Source organism: Seriola dumerili, unplaced genomic scaffold (assembly GCF_002260705.1).
Source record: "Seriola dumerili isolate Sdu_G_001 unplaced genomic scaffold, Sdu_1.0 BDQW01000017.1, whole genome shotgun sequence".
NCBI lineage: Eukaryota > Metazoa > Chordata > Actinopteri > Carangiformes > Carangidae > Seriola > Seriola dumerili.
Window position 1 is genome coordinate 3585115 of NW_019174272.1, and position 19022 is coordinate 3604136.

The following is a 19022-nucleotide window of genomic DNA, read 5'->3' on the forward strand; positions in this document are numbered from 1 at the left end:
GCACCGCGCCTCCCTCTGGCCAACCATGTCACACGACTGTATAATCTGTATGCTGGTGATTGCATAACACAACCCCACGGTGCCTCGTGGATGTTTATGTTGTAAGTGTGGGCTCCCTGTCATCCCGTCTGAGTGTATCTCTTTGTAGATTAATAGCAAAAGCGTTTTTTGTGACTGGTGATCTATAGTCTCTGGATTCACTCTTTCAAAATGCAGACCTTGGTAAATTTAGAGCTGACAGTCAGTCTGAAACATTAGAGGTTTTGAAGACTTGTTGTCTTTTGTGTCATGTGGATGTTTCTGCACTGTAGCTATGTCTGGATGTTTTCTTTCCATGAAATAGGCCAGGCATCATTGAATGTTATCACCCACACGCAGCAGCGAGCAGGCAGCGTTCAGCAGTCTCTTCTCTTTATAGTTACTGTGCTGTTGTGATGTGTATAATAACTCATTACATCTTCCCCTCTGGCCCTTGTTTCACTGCTGGCCTGTTCCATCCCTCTGGTTAACACTGTACCCACATTCGCATAAACAAACACACAGTAATTACAAGAGTGAATATGTCTCGCCGTCTAACTCTCTGGGCACATATGTACACACACACACACACACACACACACACACACACACACACACACACACAGAGGTCACGGCATGACCTTTTCTCTACAAAAAGGGGCTGATGATATGTTACTTTGAGCAAATAAATAACAAAGGGGAAGGAATGATATAATTGGATGGACATCATCCCACTACACAATTAGGGAGGAGTGAGGGTTCAAGGCCTTGCATGCAGTTTGTATGGACATTTCTTCATGCTAGACCTTGGCTTCATTTGCAGGATTTATAGCTACACGGAGATGTATAGAAGACAGCTTCATATAACTTCAGTATCTTTAATTTTTTTTTTGATGTATAGATACATCTGTGAGTAATATGCATATGTATCAAATATTGGATGAGTAGCCAATAACAAATTTGGTTGTAGCTTGGAATCATTTGATATCTCATCCATCCTACAAAATAGAACACTTAAATTACAACCAGGAGGCCACTGGCAACAACACAGTGGACTGCCCTGAGAATCCCTTTCAGTTAAGTAGATGGAGATGTGAGCATGTGAGCCAGACAGTTTCTTTCAGCTGCCATCGGCTTTTCTATTGGGCTAGCATGGATAACTGATGAGTCTGCACTGGGCAGGCCTTTCCTCTTAATGATGCCTGTCCTAATGATACGAGACTAATCCACAGTGTGTGTGGCTGCGCACGCACACACCTGCAAAAAACGGCTACCCATTCAGAGACATGTTCTTTCACTCACTGCAGTCGCATGTAATTCGGTGTCACTAATTGAGCAACTTGACTCCCATTGTGTGATAATGTAGGCTACGTGTTTGGTTAAATTAAAAACACAATAAGGCCATTTTCACTCTGAGTTGAATCATTCCCTTCATAATTCATTCAGTCCAGAGAAAAGCTGAATGGATAGCTACCATGCCACAGAATAAAATATTATTATATAGTGTGAATTGAAGCAACAGCAGGAAAGGATGCTTTTAATGAATTGGCCAATATTCCGTTACTGTCTGCGGCCAGTTCAAATAATCAAATATTCTGTTTTACAGTCTCAGTCTGCTTCACCCACAAAAAGCAGACCTGCCTGGTACAAGCACATTTCCTCTCAGTACTAGCCAAAGAGCAGCTACACTGAAGTAATTTAAAGCTTAAGTGCTTTACCTAAACAGTTATAGAATAGTAAACCAGTGGCTTTCACCTTTATCTTAACATAAAAGCTTCTATAATTCTTCTACAGCAGGAAGGAGCAGACTTTTAATCAAATGCCAGTAATGTGCATTTGTAATCTGTATAGAAATTAACCACATTCAGCTGCATTTCAAACTGCTTAGGTGTATTATGTGACAAGCAAGACCATTTGAGAACAGCTAGATTGTTGACACATGCATTAGACTCTGAATAAATCAAATCTTGAAACCATTTCTGAAATATCAAGATTAGGCTAACTCCAGTGAAATGGAGTATGAAATAGAATATTTCACGAGACCAAAATGAAATCCAGAATGTGGAGAAGGAAGATTATTTTACATGAAAATCATTTAACATTATCTGAGAAAATCAGATAAAAGTCATACCTGTGAGATGAAGAATAACAGGTGACTTAAGTCATTGCTTTCTTAGTGACTTAATGTGTCTAGGTGTATTTTGCCTTAAGAACTGCATTTCTCAGAGTTTAAGTTAAACTAATGCTCACACTCCCAGGTCAGCAGATACTCTGGTTTGCTGAGTTAAACTGCCTCACAACATATACAATGCATCATTCTCGCATTACTATTGGACAAATTCACATTGTCAGGCAGGTGCACTCCACTCAAGGAGACCACAGTTACCAAGTGACGTGACAACACAAACACATGAACTCAGGAGCCAACTGAAGAAAATCATACAAGCCTGTGAGTATTCTGAAAAGAGAGCAAGAAAACGATTGCTTAATATATTGTTGTTAATAGAAGGGAACATATTATATTGCATTATAAGAAAAACTTTCTATTGATTTTAGGAATAATAATTATGATACATTTAACAAAGCAGTAAGTTTGCATTAGAAACCCATCTGAGTAGTAATTACTGTAGATCTCACCAATATGTGTGTTTTCTTTTTAGAAAAGAAGAATGTCACATGAGTCAAAGTTAGAGCCCTATCAGAATCACAGCAGGTAATGTCTCTTACTTAATTACTGTATTTTACAGTGTATTTAATGTGTTTTAACCATGTATTTCAACCATGTATATTACTGTATTGCAATACACATTTCTCACCTTACTTTGTTCCTGTGACTCACTAATTCAATTCTAAAGTCAGTCTGTGAGGGAGGTAGATAAATTAAACTTTCCCATGCTAATGGGATGAAAATGAGGTTAGAAACCACCTGCGACCTTTCTATCACCGCTGTGAATCACATTGATCAAATGAATCCTTAATCCACTGTAGCATCAGGCAGGGTGACACAGCACGCATAGGGACATGAAGTCAATGAGAGATCTGGTCTGGGGTTGACCTGAGGATATGAAAACCAATGCACATCATCTCATTCTGTCTGCATTATTCTTCTTGGTGGATGAATGTTTCATTGGATTACACTTATAAATATATATAGTTTTGTCCTGAATGTATTCCTGTGTTCTGGTGCTATAAAATGTTAACTTGGCTTTGCATGATTTGCACCACATTACAAAACTCAATAATAAAGAGCTTTTAAAATGTTATGACTCAAAGATTGGTTTTCTTTTCACTTTTAAGGCCTGATGTCTTGGAGGGTCGTCTGTGCTGTCAGGAGAGGACACTGGCTGTGCTGCAGGAGCAGGCTTTCAGGGTCACAGAGAAGGTGGCAGCAGGCCTGGAGTCCACCAAGGGCTCTGTCCAGGTGGAGGCACTTTCCCGTAAGCTGCTGGAGAGTCACATACTGACTATAACACGTATTGTGAAGCAGCTTAGCATGGACATACAGGTATACAAGTGGGTATATGGTGGAGGGTAGTGGATAAGGTGTTGTCTTGTGCAAAATCACTCAACTAATGTACTGTGGTCTTGTATACTCGCAGTCTCTGTGCTTGTTTTGTGGTATATATGTTTACTATTTTACTACAAGTCTTTCTGTCCTGTGGTTTTCTTTTCTTGCACATTCTTTTATCTGCTCTCTTTTCCTTGCCTCTTTTAATGTTGCAGCACACACACCAACACACACACACACACACACACACACACACACACACACACACCCACACACACACACACACACACACACACACACCAACACACACTCATGTCCACAAACTCACAGCTGATTTGATTACACCTGATAGAATGGTGCAGCGTCTGAGCAAAGCCCAACTGACTCCTCATCATTATCAGTTCATAGTCATCTTGTCAGTATAAGCAAAAAACTAATGATGTCCACAGTGTGTGGATAAATAAATGCTGCAATGTAATGCAATAAAGTCTGAAAAACAGTTGTCAGAAGAATTACTGGAAAGTGCATGAAAATTTGACTCATGAGAGAAAGAGATTGGAGTCATCTTTGACTGAGCAGAACATCGAGCCACACTGATATTGAAACAGAGCATGGAAATGAAATACACAGCTTCATTAGTGCATACTAAATGGGCCATTAACACAATCAGAGGCTGTCATTATCTGAAATATTACATGAATCCCTAAGAGCTAATTAATTCAGCACAGGAAGAAATAATAAGCTAAGCTGTGAAAAGAATATTTAAATAAAATGAAAGTGACATCAGACAGTCAATCTCTTTGATGTTGTTACATGCATGTGATTGGCCAGTTCTGTAGAATAATCATTCATGCAAAGGTGGTGATGAAATTTCTGACAGTTTAAGTTATCTTTCTTAACAAGGGACATAAAGTAGTTTACCCACAATGGTTATTGGGCAACAGAGAGGGAATTAACATGCCATTATGAATTATCATCCAGGACATTTTTATAAACATTTTACACATTTTCTCATCTGTATTTTGTTGAACTTTAATTTGCTGAGAAAAGAGAGCCGTTCTTTTAAAATAAAATAGACACTGTATACCAAATATGCTGTCTTTGTTCTGCGCAGGCACTAGAGGGACAGCTCACCCAACGGGACTCTGTAACCTCTGGAACCACAGTAGCTGTTCAAAGCTTAGACCAGAAAAACATGGCTGGCATTGGAGACCTGAGAGGAAGAGTAGCCAGGTACGCACACAAGCCCATTGTCTGCATACACTGAGGCACAATTTGCACAGTGCATTTGAAATACAACAATGAAATGAGTGCCAAAGTAATTAAAACTTTCCTCCAAAGCATTATTTAGAGCAATTGGGCAATAATTTAGATCCATGTCTGCTGCACAGGGTGATCTGACTGATTAACTCTCCTTGCAGATATCCTACTTGTTTTTCTCTCCCTCTAATGAAGTGAAATTGTAGAGCCTGCATCTTGTCTGGCAGCTCTTCACAGTCTCACAATTTCCAATTCATCGTGGCATCACCGCTGACACTCTCACAGACATACACACATGCACACGTTAATTATGTGTTTATCACCAGGCTGAAGTTTCGTGGTTTGAACACACTCTGATTAGCACTTTCTCATTATTTTGTGACTGTGCAGATCACCCTCATTAGACTAGATTGCTGAATAGAGTCTGTCATCTTACTGCTCTGATTAACAGGACTTGCTTTGGTGTTTTTGCTGTGCAGCTACCTAGGCTGAATTCTTTTGAAAATCCCAAGTAATCACTGGTCATTGCATCTGAGATAATGTAGTGTCGTGTCAGACAGTCGATCTAAGATGAAGTGTTACTATGTAGTGTTATGTAGAGCTTCTCGTTTCATAGCAGGCATGCCTCCTCCATTGTGTTTCAGAGGTCAGTGGTGAAAAGGGATATTGCCTATTACGCAACAAACACCTGATTTATGGTCCAATAACGAAATAGAAAAACCACACCTACTCAGTCTAATAACCTTTTGTACGTCAGTCATAAATAATCAAGTAAGCTAAGGGCCAGAGGTTTTTGATAAACTATTGTTCTGTTAAGCCCTTTATGGAAGCATTGTAATGGTCTACAGGGAAATAACACAAATCTCACACTGGACATTTCAATAATTAGCTGCTGGATTTTGTTGATGAGCTTATATTGTAGTTTATCACAAATATTATATTGATACTCAATATTGCTGATAGAGACAGGGAAATCTTAAATCTTAATGAAAAAACGGGAAGGAAGAGGTCTATTTTGCAGTGCTGATAAAGGATCCGCGCAGTTAGTTTTCATCACGCAAACTGAAAAGAGAATATGTTACGAACAAAATGTTACATGTTAGAGGCTGTAAAGTACTTTTCCACTCTCCCTGGATTGTGTTTGCTAATATGTCTATTAAACTAATCTATTTAATTGATTGGTGTCGTGTTTTACCAGTGTTTTGTTTGTTTTTTGTCAGTAAACCACTGGAACATTCAAATGTGTTTATTCATCATTGTAATGATAAATTCTCACTGCTTACCATCTTAACTCTGGGTGCTTCAGTATGGAGCTTCCTCCCAGCACTGCCCAGCCCTCTGCTCATCTCCCTTTCCTCACACCTTTCCTGAACTCCCTGCCACCCCACTATTCTCAATCACTGGATGATCTCACCATCCCTCTGTGCTTCTTCACCTATTATCTCAGGTGTGATGCCAGCATTGCCAAGCTGAGCGCTGACATGAGCTCTGGGGAGCAGCAGATGATTAGACTGCAGAAGGAGGCGGCAGAGCTCAGGTCAGCTGTGGATGTAAGGCTCAAAGAGCTGGAGGTCAAGGTGAGAAATGATGCATCAGTGCTGACAAGTAGTTTGACAGAACAGTTACAACCGTTAACATGATGTAGAGAGCAGCTAAGCACCAGTGCCACAAATAAAATCTTCTCTAAAAGGAAATATCTCAACAACTATTCAATGGTTCGCTATGAACCTTTCAGGGTCCTCAATCACTTTGGTGATCCCCTGACTTTTCCTGTTGTGCCACGAGCAGGTTGACATTTTTTGTTTTTTAGTGACATTCCTCGACAACTATTGGATGGATTACCGTGACATTTGGTACAGACATTCATTATGCAGAGAGAAAGAACCCAGCCTACTTTGGTGAACCTTCAACTTATCTTCTAGTGCCACCAGCGGGTCAGAGTTTTCACTTATCCTGTAAAAAAAAAAAAAGCTCAACATCTAGGGATGGATTGACAAAAGATTTGGTGCAGACGTTAATGGTTCCCAGTGGGTATAAAGGGGGGATTACATTCATTAAGGTGCCTTTTTTCATGAAAGACTATAATCTGACAATATACACAGGGAATGTATTTTGTTGTTTAGAAAGGGTGACTGGCTGCTTGGCAGGTGAGTTATAGTTTACTGCTGCTGAGTGAGAATAGACTAAATGAGTAAACACAGGGACTAAACCACAGCCACAGACTCTGAAAGAAAGAAATGAGATATGAAATGAATTCAAGCAAACAGGGATGGCAAGGTCATTCCATAAATAGCTTTTACAGCCCTTTGTGTCCTGTTTTATTTACAAGATCATTGTTAGAAAAATACTAAAACCCTGGATTAGGACTCATATGTCACATATTATAATCTTCATCGCGTTACTAAATTTAAAGCTGACCACAACACACACACACCCGTACCGACTCAGCCTGTACTGAGTTATGTTGGTGGCACAAGGTGGTAAATCATTTTCATGGTAACACATTAGCTGTGGTGCAGTGGTCAAGCATGTACCATAAGGATAATTGAAAACGCAGAGGAAGCGGGTCATGGCTCTTTCTTCCAGTCTTCACTGGCCGCAGGAGCGGTGCAGTGGCTCGATCAAGTCAACTCAGCAGAAACTGCAAAGGGTAAAGGTCAATTAATGGAGCCTGCACCACAAGACACTCTCACATCACATAAGCGCATCTGTTTGTGTGTTTTTCTGTCACCAGCTTCGTCATGACCTTGGAAGGCTGCAGGCCTCATTGACAGAGCATCCGCAGAGCCAAAGAAGCTCTATGTCTGATCTGCAGAGACAAGTTAAACTACTAGAAGACACGTAAGGCCATTCTTTTAAGAGTCAGAGCAACCCACGCTTGGATTACTTGTAACACTAAGCCATGTCTTATTTTGCTTTTACTTTCTTTCCTCTTCTCTTTTCATGGAGTGACCTCAGTGCAGCGAGTGTACAACCACAACAACATAGCTAGCAGTGATTAGGAGTAAAAAATAAATAAATAAATAAAAAAAACAGTGAAGACTGCAAAAAAACTGTATGTAACAAACTTGTATTGCAGCATTGTTACAGTGATAAAAGCAACACCTCTCATCTTGTGGGGCTAATGATTTGTGGATGCATAATGAGGTTGCTATTTTCTTTTAATCCCATACTTTCTCCAGACTTGAATTTATTAAAGACTGTTTGTTACATATTCAGTGTGCCGCTTGCGACTGGGAAGTATGGCCATTGTCTTGGCTAATTTGCTTTTTAGCAAGGCTCCTCAAGTGACTTATTCTTTATGTTGCTTTTTTCATTCTGTCGAGACCTACACAATAAAGAAAAATCTACGAGCTACTAATTTGTTAATCAAATAATATCCCCAAGATTCTCATTCCAGAGCCATGGAAAACCATTGATGCCCGAGGCCCAATAAGGCTATTAGTTTAGTCATTTACTCACCCATGGATGAATAATCTTAGTTGAAAGCAACTGTGCAAAAGGAAATGCATAGTTTTGCCATAGTGGAAACAGAAACAGACACATGAATAATGAATATGTTCTATTTAGTGGTGATGTAGATCAGTAATGGAAACCAGGTCACTGATCATGTCAAAACCAAAAGACCAACAGATAAAAATAGATGAAAAGCCACAATCAGAATTTCTGAATCAGGTAAGATAAATAAATACACGAACCTATACATCCACCTATCTACTATAGGTTTATCTCAATGAAATAGGTGGACACAATTCAGAAGGCCCTTTATTAACTTTCTTTGCACCGAGGTACCTCTGTAGAATGTAGACTTTGCATCCTTAATATCTGATTGCCTCTTTTTTAAAACAACAAAGATTACAAACACAAGAGATTGATGCCAATGTGTTTGATGGACCAGCCATGGAGTCTGATTTGTAGAAACACATCTACAATCCTGGTCATGTCAAGAATCCTTTACATTGAAGAAATTAGAAGAAAGAAGGTCAACTGAATTGAAGTGATATGTTTTATATTAAATAGAATTTCCAATGAAATACTGCCTATCGTTACCTATAGTATGATACATTGCTAGCTATTAGCTCCTCAGGAAGATCCTCCAGATATTAGTCAGTCTAGATGCATTCCCAAGACATTTGTAATCCATTATCATCTACTAATGGTGTGTTTTTTTCTAGTTTGAAAAAAGAAACTGAGAAAATGCAATCTGCAACTTCAGAGCTTTCATCCTTGACTGCATTTTTTCATAGTAACGCCCACTCTTTTCTCTACTTTCAATTCATGATGTCTTTGTAGGATTTCAGGTGGTCTAAAGGAAGTCAAGGAGGAGACAGATTTACTGAGAAAGTGGACAGAACAACAGCTCAACAGCTCTATCCAGACACATGCACGGTGCAGCCAGCAGCTCCGCTCACTGCTACAGGACAAAATGGTACAGTATCGCTCTCTATGGTATATCTGTTCATTTTGTCTCCCTTTCCTTTACTGTCTACAATTTGATCTGAAAGAGACAACTGTTTTGTTTGTGGTGCTCAAATGTGAAGGCACACTTTTTGAGCAGAAAAAAAAACATGCTGAGAAAGCTGCAAAGAGTCAAAGTGGTCAGTGCTTACTAAAAACAAATGTCAGCATTGATACATCATCATTAATGAGACCTGTTTCATACTGACCAAAAAGGTTGTTGCTTCTCATCCCTTCCCCAATTTTATTTGCTTTTTTTGATTTTACTGAAGTTGAAAAACATCTTGGAAACTTTTTATTGTTTCATTCTTTGTCATTCAGAAGTCTGCTCAATTTTTGCCTGATGACCAGCACCCTGTACCTGTTTGATGCACCGTAAAAGTTGCAGATCTTACTGGTGGTGAACTTTGTGTTACACTAATATATCTCAAAAGGAATATGGTTCTAAATTTATAAAGCTGAAATGTTAACAAGTGGTGCCTTAAATCAGGATTAAAAAGAATGTTCAGGATTTGTCACATATACAGGGTGAGGATTAAAGAACTGTGGTGCAGTACTGTAGGTTTGAAATGTTACGTTTTATGTGTGTGTGTGTGTGTGTTCTGTGTTCAGTTAGAGGCAGAGTCTGGATTAGCTAAACGGCTGCGCACTCTGGAGGCCCGTGTGGAGCAGTTTGAGACCCAACGGGACCAAGCTGACCAAAGTCAGGCAAATCAGCTGAAACGCTCTGAAACCAAACTCAGTAAAAGACTGACCTCATTGGAGAACAGCCTTCAGCAGAAGCTGCAGCTGCTCAAACAGGAATATCACAAAGGTGCGTGATCTCTGTTGGGACTTTCTTGTCATCAGTGCGTAAACATACATACATACATGCATACTACATGTGTCACGGGTGTAAGGGTTTGAGGGGTAAAGGGCTGGACCCAAATGCAGCCAACGCATGGGAGACGGTGCAGACAGGTTTATTAAACTATAAAGGCAGACATGAACAGACGACGTGAACTGATGAGGACAAACCCAGAACTAAACAGACGAACCGACACAGACAAAGGGAAGCACAAAGACTATATAGACAAGGGAGGCAAGGGTGATTGAACACAGGTGAAACACATTAGGGCGGGGCAGACAATCACCACACAGAAACAGGACCAAGACCGGAAGCAAAAACACTGAGATACACAAGGAAACCAATTACAAAATAAAACAGGAAGTGAGAAAGTCCAAACAAAACTAACAAAAGGTGTCTGCCATAGCAAACCATGACAACATGTACCTTGTACCTTACCTTATATGTCAAAGAAGAAATGCACATGCAAAAATGCTTCACAACAGTCAGAAACAGAGACACAGCAAGAGAGAGAGAGACTGTTGCTAATTAGTCATAAATTCATGACCTGACTACTTGACTGATGCAGTTAATTTCTTTTGCCCACAAATGAGATGCTCAATAAACCAGTTAATCACAATGGTCGATGACTTGGTGATGACACCTTCAATTAGGCATGAGAAGTGAGCTATATTTGAATTATGTTTATAGTAAGAGCAGCACAGCTCAGATACACATGTACACAATCTTATTCAGAACTGTTCCAACTCATCTCATGTGGTTTCATAAAATAGTTGCGATTATATACATTTTTTATGTTGACAGTGTAAAGTGGGTTTGTGTATTTCTCTGTATTTCTCTATCCTAGGCATCTACTGCAACTACTTTAATGATTATTTCAAGAAGCAGCAGAACTATAGAACCAGTCCAGTGATAGATTAAATGATAGAGGGATTGGCCTCTTATTGGCCTAAAAATCTCTTGACAGGCCATGATCAATTTTGTTAAGGAATACATGTATTGGCCCATATGGCCTGCAACAGACTCATGTCAATATTACACTCTAATTAACTGTTATACTGTACAAATTTGTCCACGAATATATGGATTTTTTGAGATGGTAGACAAATCAAATATATACAGGTACACCACATCAAAAACATCGGAGTCAACCACAGACTTAATATGCGACACAGATGACTACCAGAAACAACACACTAACTAACATGAGCTCCTGATCTTAAAGGTCCCAAATTGTAGAAAGTGAGGTTTCCAAATCTTTTTTATTATAAAGCAGGACTATGTGCAATATAAATACAGTTAAAGTATCAAAAATCCACAGAGAAATGCATACATGCATACAACTGTGCCTTAAAACAAGCTTTCAGGACATCCATAATTTTATGATTTCACAATTATACAGTCACTGCCCTCAGCCATGCCCCCAGCATGGCCCACCTGGACCCACCAACCTTTTTTTGTTTTGTTTTTTTTTTACCTTTATTCACAACACAACACTAAGCGGTCATTTTGTCATTTAGCAAGTCACAAGACAGAAAAATGATGAAGAAACGTGCAATCGTTGGATATCTAGAAGCCAATAAATTATTTCACAACCTTGTCAAGAATATAAATATTAGATCTCAGTGGCTTAAGTTTAATTTTTCTGAAATACCAGAACATTTTAGTTCAAATTTGACCATCTGTTCAGCTCATTTCAGCACTGACCATTTGCATTTACCGGTGACACAAAATTACCTGCTCTTGATAAAGCTCCAGAGAGAAACTTGAGAGAGGACAAACATATTCACACACAACTATATTGAGATGGTTTTGGTACTTAAAACCACAAATGCACCTTCAACTTCAAATAAAACAAAAGAAAAGTGTCAAATATGGGAGATACAGCGAGCCTTTTAACCAAAGGAAATTGGGTGGATGTGAGCTACAGCTGCTTCATATAGCTACCTCAAAACTAATAAGTCATAGGACAAGCTATTGGAACACACAGCCATCCAACAGCACAACTCTGCATCACGCTGCTGTCGACATCCATCCCCTTCTCACGGCTGTGTATATTGGAGGTTCAATTACCAGGAGCCCTGGCACTAGATCTCAAAACTCACCCACTTTCTGTCAGTCTCTCTCAATCTCCAGTAGACAAACAGAAAAGAGGCAAAGGCTCCCTCAGCAGATAAGAGAAGGGGTAAACTGCTCTATGAATCACCATTCAGCCACCGATCTCAGTGCTAGAGAGCAATTCATCCACAGCTCTGTTTTAAGTATAGGATGAAAAGATGGAAGGAGACGGTATGAGAGGGGAGAAAAGCAATACATACTTAATGAGTGTCGTAAATATGTGTGACGAGACAGGCAAGGAGTCAGACAGAGAAGGAGAGATTTATTATCCCACCATTGTATAAGGAAGTTTATCTCTCCACCTCACAGTTCACAATCACTGAATATTACTCTTAGAGTACATGCGATATAGGCATGTTGTTAGCTACCCAATGAAGTCATAGTAACTGATGATGAGGCCCAAAGCCAATTTTATCACAAGAATGTGAGAGGGAGAAAAATACAGGCTAACATCATTAGATCAAAGCAAAACTAAATAGAAATGTAGCAGGTTAATAACAGCAAAGGTTATTATACAGCACCAAATGATACAAGGTTAGAAAACCAGTGAACAATCACAAAGCTAATGTAGATACAATTTGAACACTAAACAGCCAGGCCAAAAGCCCAACTCAGTACCATTATAATCTCAATCACAAGTGAATAACTAAACTTCTCTTTTGGACAGGGTTCCTGTCTGTGCACGATGCCATTGAGTCCCTGAGGCAGATAGGTGACATCAAATCCCGTCTTGACAAGGAGATGCTACAGAAGGATATCAGGCACATCTGCAGCACAGTGGCAGAGCTCAATGACTTGTGACTGAAGAGGAGCTCATTTTACTGTCAAGCCTCGTTTGAGACAAACTCTTTTTAAACCAAAAGGCATGCCCATGGATGACAGTGTTGATTTCTCCCTCTCTAGCTTCATTCTCATCTTATTCTATGAGCCCACAGCTATTTAGACTTGAGCTATATTTGATTTAATTGCTTGTGTCAATAACAAGTGTGGCTATTTTTTTGTGCAATTTAAGAAAACAATTAGATTAATTGTCTACCTTTGCACCTCACAAGTAATCTTTTTTTACTTTAAAGCATACAGGATTCAGTCGGTCCTGTTAGACTTGACTGTAAAACCTAAGATGAGATCACTATTGTATTAAAAGTATGTATTGAATGGATGTCACATAAATGAAAGTTTAATATTATATAGTATATGAAATTATTTTTAGTAATAAGATTGAATAGTAGCTATTTTAAGACAGCCTGTTTCAGTGTTAAAATTAGTTTTTCAGTCATAACATAGGGATGCATATGTGATCCAGCTATAGTTCTCCAATAACAAGTGAATGCCTAGAATTATCTACATAATTCTCCTTCAAACATTAGTGTTACAACTTGCAAGTGCACTAGGATGTATAGTGATTTCTAATTTGGAGCTCAAAGGTATGTCGCCATTTGAGTTGAATGAGTTGAATGACCTGGCAGTATAGGGCCATATTATGCAATTCAGATATTGTGCAGCAGTACAGTGTTTATGGGGGAAGAGAAAATTCACTGCCGAAACCCGGGATCGAACCAGGGACCTTTAGATCTTCAGTCTAACGCTCTCCCAACTGAGCTATTTCGGCTTGAAAAACTACATTTTATGCTCCGGACTCATTAATTCATTAACAGCAAAGCCATCAAGCGAATGAGCTACGAAATTGTCTGATATATCAAGAGCGATGTAGCACTATGAGGTGATGCCATGTTTTATGTGCACTGTGATTTCTCTCTCTGAAAACGAGTAAGTTTTAATAGATTCTCTGTTAGAATTTATTATTTTTTGTGATTTGTACAAGGTTATATTTTATATGGACTCATTATATAGGCTGCCTATATTAGACTGTAGTCAACTGTTTGCTAAGAACTTCACCATGTTAACAGAGGGGTGTTGCGACCACAACTTGTTTGTGCTGATCTCAGGTGTTCAAACATCTTCTGGAATATGCATCGTATCACAGACGACACATTTCAGCAAATGCGTACAGAAAACAAAGTCGTTGAACCGTACGGGGATCGAACCCGCGACCAACTGAGCTAACTGGCCATGACAGGAGTTGGTTATGACGTGGTCAAGACTGCAAATGAAACCTACTGAAGAGAAAGTAAAGGTTGTTCAGCTGGACGAGAAACAGAGTCTCCACTGACGGTAGGTTGATCCCTTTTAACCTTAAAAAGCAATGTACTGTGCTAGATTTATAGAGAAAATCTCCAAAATAACAACCAGGAGTTATAAAACCATCGATGTAATAATACACCCATGTATATAACACTGTAATATGATAATGCAGAAGTATGCTACATGTCCATCGTTTTACTCATGTTAGTGTTTAGAGTACAGAGACTGACCTAATGCATAGTCTTTCTGTTTATTATATATTATTTTGACACACACGGACTTTTTTTATACAGTCTATGTTTAGACTACATGTGTCATCATCTGGCCCACTAGTTCACACAGTGGAGGGAGGGCTCCCGTGGAGGGGCATAAAGGGAAAGTGTGAAGTGCATTGAAAGTTTAAGAAATCTGAATTCATGAACTAGAGTACCAGCAAAACAGCATGTACAAGATGGACAGACTTCTGACAAGTAAGGAAACACAGGTGATTCATTGAGCAACTATGTCACTCAAATCAAATCCAAAAATATGAGGAAGCAAAAAAAGGCACAGGGCAATTACATAAGACAAGTTTGAAAAGAATTACTGTAGATATAAAGACACATATGAAATATGATTGTAAAAGATTAAAATTAATTAGAAGATAAGAAAATAAGTTGAAATAGACAAGAAGAGATTAAACCTGAGAAGAGGGATTGCAGTACACTGCCAGATATGATTGCCAGTGGCAGCAACAGTTTGGGTAAACTTATACTTACATTTTCATTTGCAAAACAAAATCCAATGACAAACATGCATGAAAAGAGAAATGTTCATGATACATAATATTGTTACTTAATGGCTTTTACTTGCCTCTGTAAAGTAAAAGTTACACAATCTCTATAAATCTCATGAATCTACTATAACATGGTGTCACATTTCTGTATTCATCTCTTACAGAGTCACTGACCTTTGCAGGACTTGGACAACATCCTCTCACAGCCACACTCCTAATTCAGCATGTCAGTGCAGTTCTCTGGCTGGGAGGTGGTCGATGATGGTGCTTCTTTTCCTGGTGTGGAGCTGGGGCCATCACAGACACCTCAGCACCGGGGGGTTTACACCATGTACCATGGGACCAGCATTGCCAGTGCACGACTCATCATTGCCAATGGGTTTAAACCGTCATCACATGGTATGCTGGGAAAGGGTGTGTACGTCAGTCGGGACAGGAAAAAGGCATCTAATTATCCATTGAATAGTAACGATTCAGACCGTGTGGTCTTTGAGTTACGTGTGCGTGTTGGCCGTGTCAAGCGTATTGACAAAGACAACCATCCTATGCAGTACACCTGGAACACGCAGGGCTACAGCACTGCCTGGGTCCCCCCCAATTGTGGCATGATGTCTGTACCTAGCGGCCTAGAGGAGGACTGTGTGTTTGACCCCAAAAGAGTGAAGGTCGTGGGCATTGTAAAGGCACCAAACACCACCATAGAGAAGGAGCTTAAACAGCTTCTAGCAAAAAGATCTGGAAGAGGTGGTGGGCGTACTGTCAAAGTGTGTTCACTGTGTAAGAGGAAGACCCAGCAGGGCTCTGCACACATCAAGCAACAGTGCTGGGGGTGTGGGAAAAACATCTGCATTCTCATGGCCAAGCATTTCTGTCCAGCTAAACCCTCTCAGGGCAAAGGGAAGAAGATGGTTTGAAAAACGGAGTGGAGTAATGGCGTTAAACCAATGCACATCTTCATGGCCTTTGTATGTGCTGGAGGCAGAGTAGAGAGAAAATTGAAATGATATAGATTAGAGAGAAAAATGTAAATTCAGACTGTAATCATTACTTACATCTTTCCATATAGTAATAACTGTAATTGGTGCAATCTGTTAAAAATAATTACTGCTTGACATGTTATGGGGATGTATGTAAATGATGTAAAATCTTCTTCATGAATGGATAGCAGTTTATACTAAACCATCAACTTTACTATAATGTTAATTTCTTAATTCATCTGCACTAGCTGTATATTCTGATTATGTGTAGTCAAGATGAGACAATACATGTAAAGCAATGGGACTTTTTGGGCATCAGTTGTTGTACATTTTGAAATGTGACAATGCTCCAATGATTTTGATTTACTGAAATTATTTCAATTCACTAAATACTATATTATGGAACAGATCTAAAGCCAATAAATGTCATTATTATAACATCAGATGCATAATGTCCAATTTGATAAGCTTCCATATCTAGTGAAGAGATTTAGAAAATTAATTTAGTAGTGATGATGTCACTAGCTTCATGATTTAATACAAAATTCAGGATGGTGATGAAAGAAACTATTTCCAGTTGCTGATCTAGCTGTCTCTATGTTCACATTCATACAACAGACTAAATATTATACAGTTGTCTCAATCTAGTTTTTAATTAGTTGTTAACGATTTGATGTGGAATTTGCTTGTATTTCTAAAGGGGGTTTAAATTGTTATTAACAGCTGGTAGGACACGAGACAAGTATCCGTAGTAGAGGTCGACAAAAAGAGACGTTGGCCCGTACGGGGATCGAACCCGCGACCTTGGCGTTATTAGCACCACGCTCTAACCAACTGAGCTAACCGGCCGTAGGAATCACAGTGCAAAATTGTGTACATGACTGTATCCTGATACTAGTGTTGTCGGCAAAAACGAAAGTTAATATAAACCAGGTGAAAATAAACTGAACAGAAAGTGTAAGTTGCTGAAGTTACAGAGAGAAAACTCCCCACTGACGGTAAGGTTTCTAAACATAATATTTAAGTCATAACCTTAAACGACAGAGTATAATTTGTTACATTTATAAAAAATCACCAACACAGCAGTTATGGAGGTGAGTTCACGTTGAAGTCCGTAGTTTGCTCACTTTTAGATTGCTGCGCTCTCGTAAAAAACGGCTAATGTCACGTTAGCTTAAAAATTTGGTAGGATTTTTTGCAATTACAACCGATATTAGTTCATTTTGTAACAGAAGTGTCTTACTTTAACGCTACATTATTATATCACCACAACAGTATTAACGTTACTATATACTATGTAAGTTTAAGGGTTGACTCGTACTAGCTATAGCTAACAAGACCAAAAATAGGATAGAGCCGTTGTTACACCTTTCTTGTGACACGATGAATAATGTCAGTGTTTTTGATCAACTTTTTATGGCTTATTTTTGGTAGCTTTTACAAAATGAAGTTGTGCCTCTCACGGAATCAAGATAAGGTCACCAATTGTGGTAGCTGTGATTGGTATGTATTTAAGTCTGTGACGATAGGCTTACATGGTCAGCTACATAGAGGACATGCAACAGATGCTGTTAGTGCGGAAGTGTTAGACGGTTCTCAACACAAAAGTTTCTGTTAGTGGTAGTTGTAGTTGTGACCTTGTATTTAAAAATTGAGGCAACGTGTCAGCTCCACTCAAGATATATTTTGTGATTAAACATAAAAATATTTATAGTGGCAACATAACTGAAATTCTTGACTGGTATGGAGAATATGATGGGTCACAGGTTTTGGTGCAACACTGTCTACTGCATGACACCATATCCACTGAAAGCATTAATGCTACATCCAGTCATTTTTTTAACACTGACCTGAAAGGTCCCCTACGTTCACTCTTAAATCTGTCATAAACATGATGCCATTTTTGCCCTCATTCCCCACAGTATCCCTTGTTGAAGCAGGATGTCGCTACAGTTCTTTGGCTGGGAGGCGACCTATGATGATGACTCTCGTGTGGAGCTGAGGGCCTCTCAGGAGCCCAAGGACCAGGCCGTTTACACCATGTACCATGGCACCAGCGTTGCCAATGCACGACTCATCATTGCCAATGGCTTTCAGCAATCTTCAGGTGGCATGCTGGGAAAAGGCGTCTATGTCAGTCGTGATAAGAAAAAGGCCAAACGTTATCCATTGAAGATGAACCCTTCAGTCCGTGTGGTCCTTGAGTTACGTGTGCGTGTTGGCCGTGTCAAGCGTATCGACACAGACAACCATCCTATGCAGTACACCTGGAGCACGCAGGGCTACAACACTGCCTGGGTCCCCCCCAATTGTGGCATGAAAGCTGTGCCCAGTGGTCTAGAGGAGGACTGTGTGTTCGACCCCAAAAGAGTGAAGGTCGTGGGCATTGCAAAAGCACCAGAAAATGTACTGGCAGAGCTTCAGCAGAGTGTAGCTAACAGTCTTACAAACCAAAGTGGAGGAGACTGGGATGCAGCATCACATGGTGGTGCTGCGGATGTGTGTTCCCTGTGCAAGAGAAAGACCCTGCATGGCTCTCAACACATAAAGCAATCCTGCTGGGGCTGTGGGCAAAACATCTGCACACTAATGACCAAGCATGTCTGTTCAGTTAGGGTCTGAGAGGGTGTAAGGCCCTGAAAAACAGTTAGGTTGTGAAACAGATGGGATGAGGATTGTAATAGAAAAATCATATTTTGCACTTTGTATGGTCTGACTTTGTATAACCTTGGACATGAATCATTGATAATCCTTATTTGGTATTATGAATCTGTTCTCACATGTAAACTACTTATCTGGTGTTCATGAATATCACCCAGGGGATAAATAAAGTATCTATCTATCTGGTACTCAGTCTGTGATTACACTCTGTGTGATTGTACACTGATCCTTTGCAAAGCTCTTATTGAAATATATAAA

At 39.5% G+C, this 19022-nt stretch overlaps 2 protein-coding genes and 2 non-coding genes across 4 annotated transcripts; 2 read left to right on the forward strand and 2 right to left on the reverse strand.

Moving 5' to 3' along the window:
• Nucleotides 1-2397: 2397 nt before the first annotated feature.
• On the forward strand, nt 2398-13293 carry fam81b (family with sequence similarity 81 member B). Its single transcript, XM_022752534.1, has 9 exons — nt 2398-2467; nt 2679-2731; nt 3316-3523; nt 4641-4759; nt 6234-6363; nt 7521-7627; nt 9080-9215; nt 9857-10058; nt 12877-13293. The coding sequence occupies exons 2-9, from the start codon at nt 2688-2690 to the stop codon at nt 13008-13010; spliced, it is 1080 nt and encodes a 359-aa protein (XP_022608255.1). The 5' UTR covers nt 2398-2467; nt 2679-2687; the 3' UTR covers nt 13011-13293.
• Nucleotides 13294-13745: 452 nt separating this feature from the next.
• trnaf-gaa lies at nt 13746-13818 on the reverse strand. Its single transcript has one exon. It is a non-coding gene; the product is annotated as a tRNA-Phe (tRNA).
• A 468-nt stretch (nt 13819-14286) lies between these two features.
• On the forward strand, nt 14287-18938 carry LOC111227132. The gene is made up of 4 exons (XM_022752546.1): nt 14287-14381; nt 15291-16034; nt 17633-17673; nt 18044-18938. Exons 2-4 carry the CDS (start codon nt 15351-15353, stop codon nt 18723-18725), a joined length of 1407 nt encoding a protein of 468 aa, XP_022608267.1. The 5' UTR covers nt 14287-14381; nt 15291-15350; the 3' UTR covers nt 18726-18938.
• Nucleotides 16879-16952, reverse strand: trnai-aau. The gene has a single exon. It is a non-coding gene; the product is annotated as a tRNA-Ile (tRNA).
• Nucleotides 18939-19022: the final 84 nt, after the last annotated feature.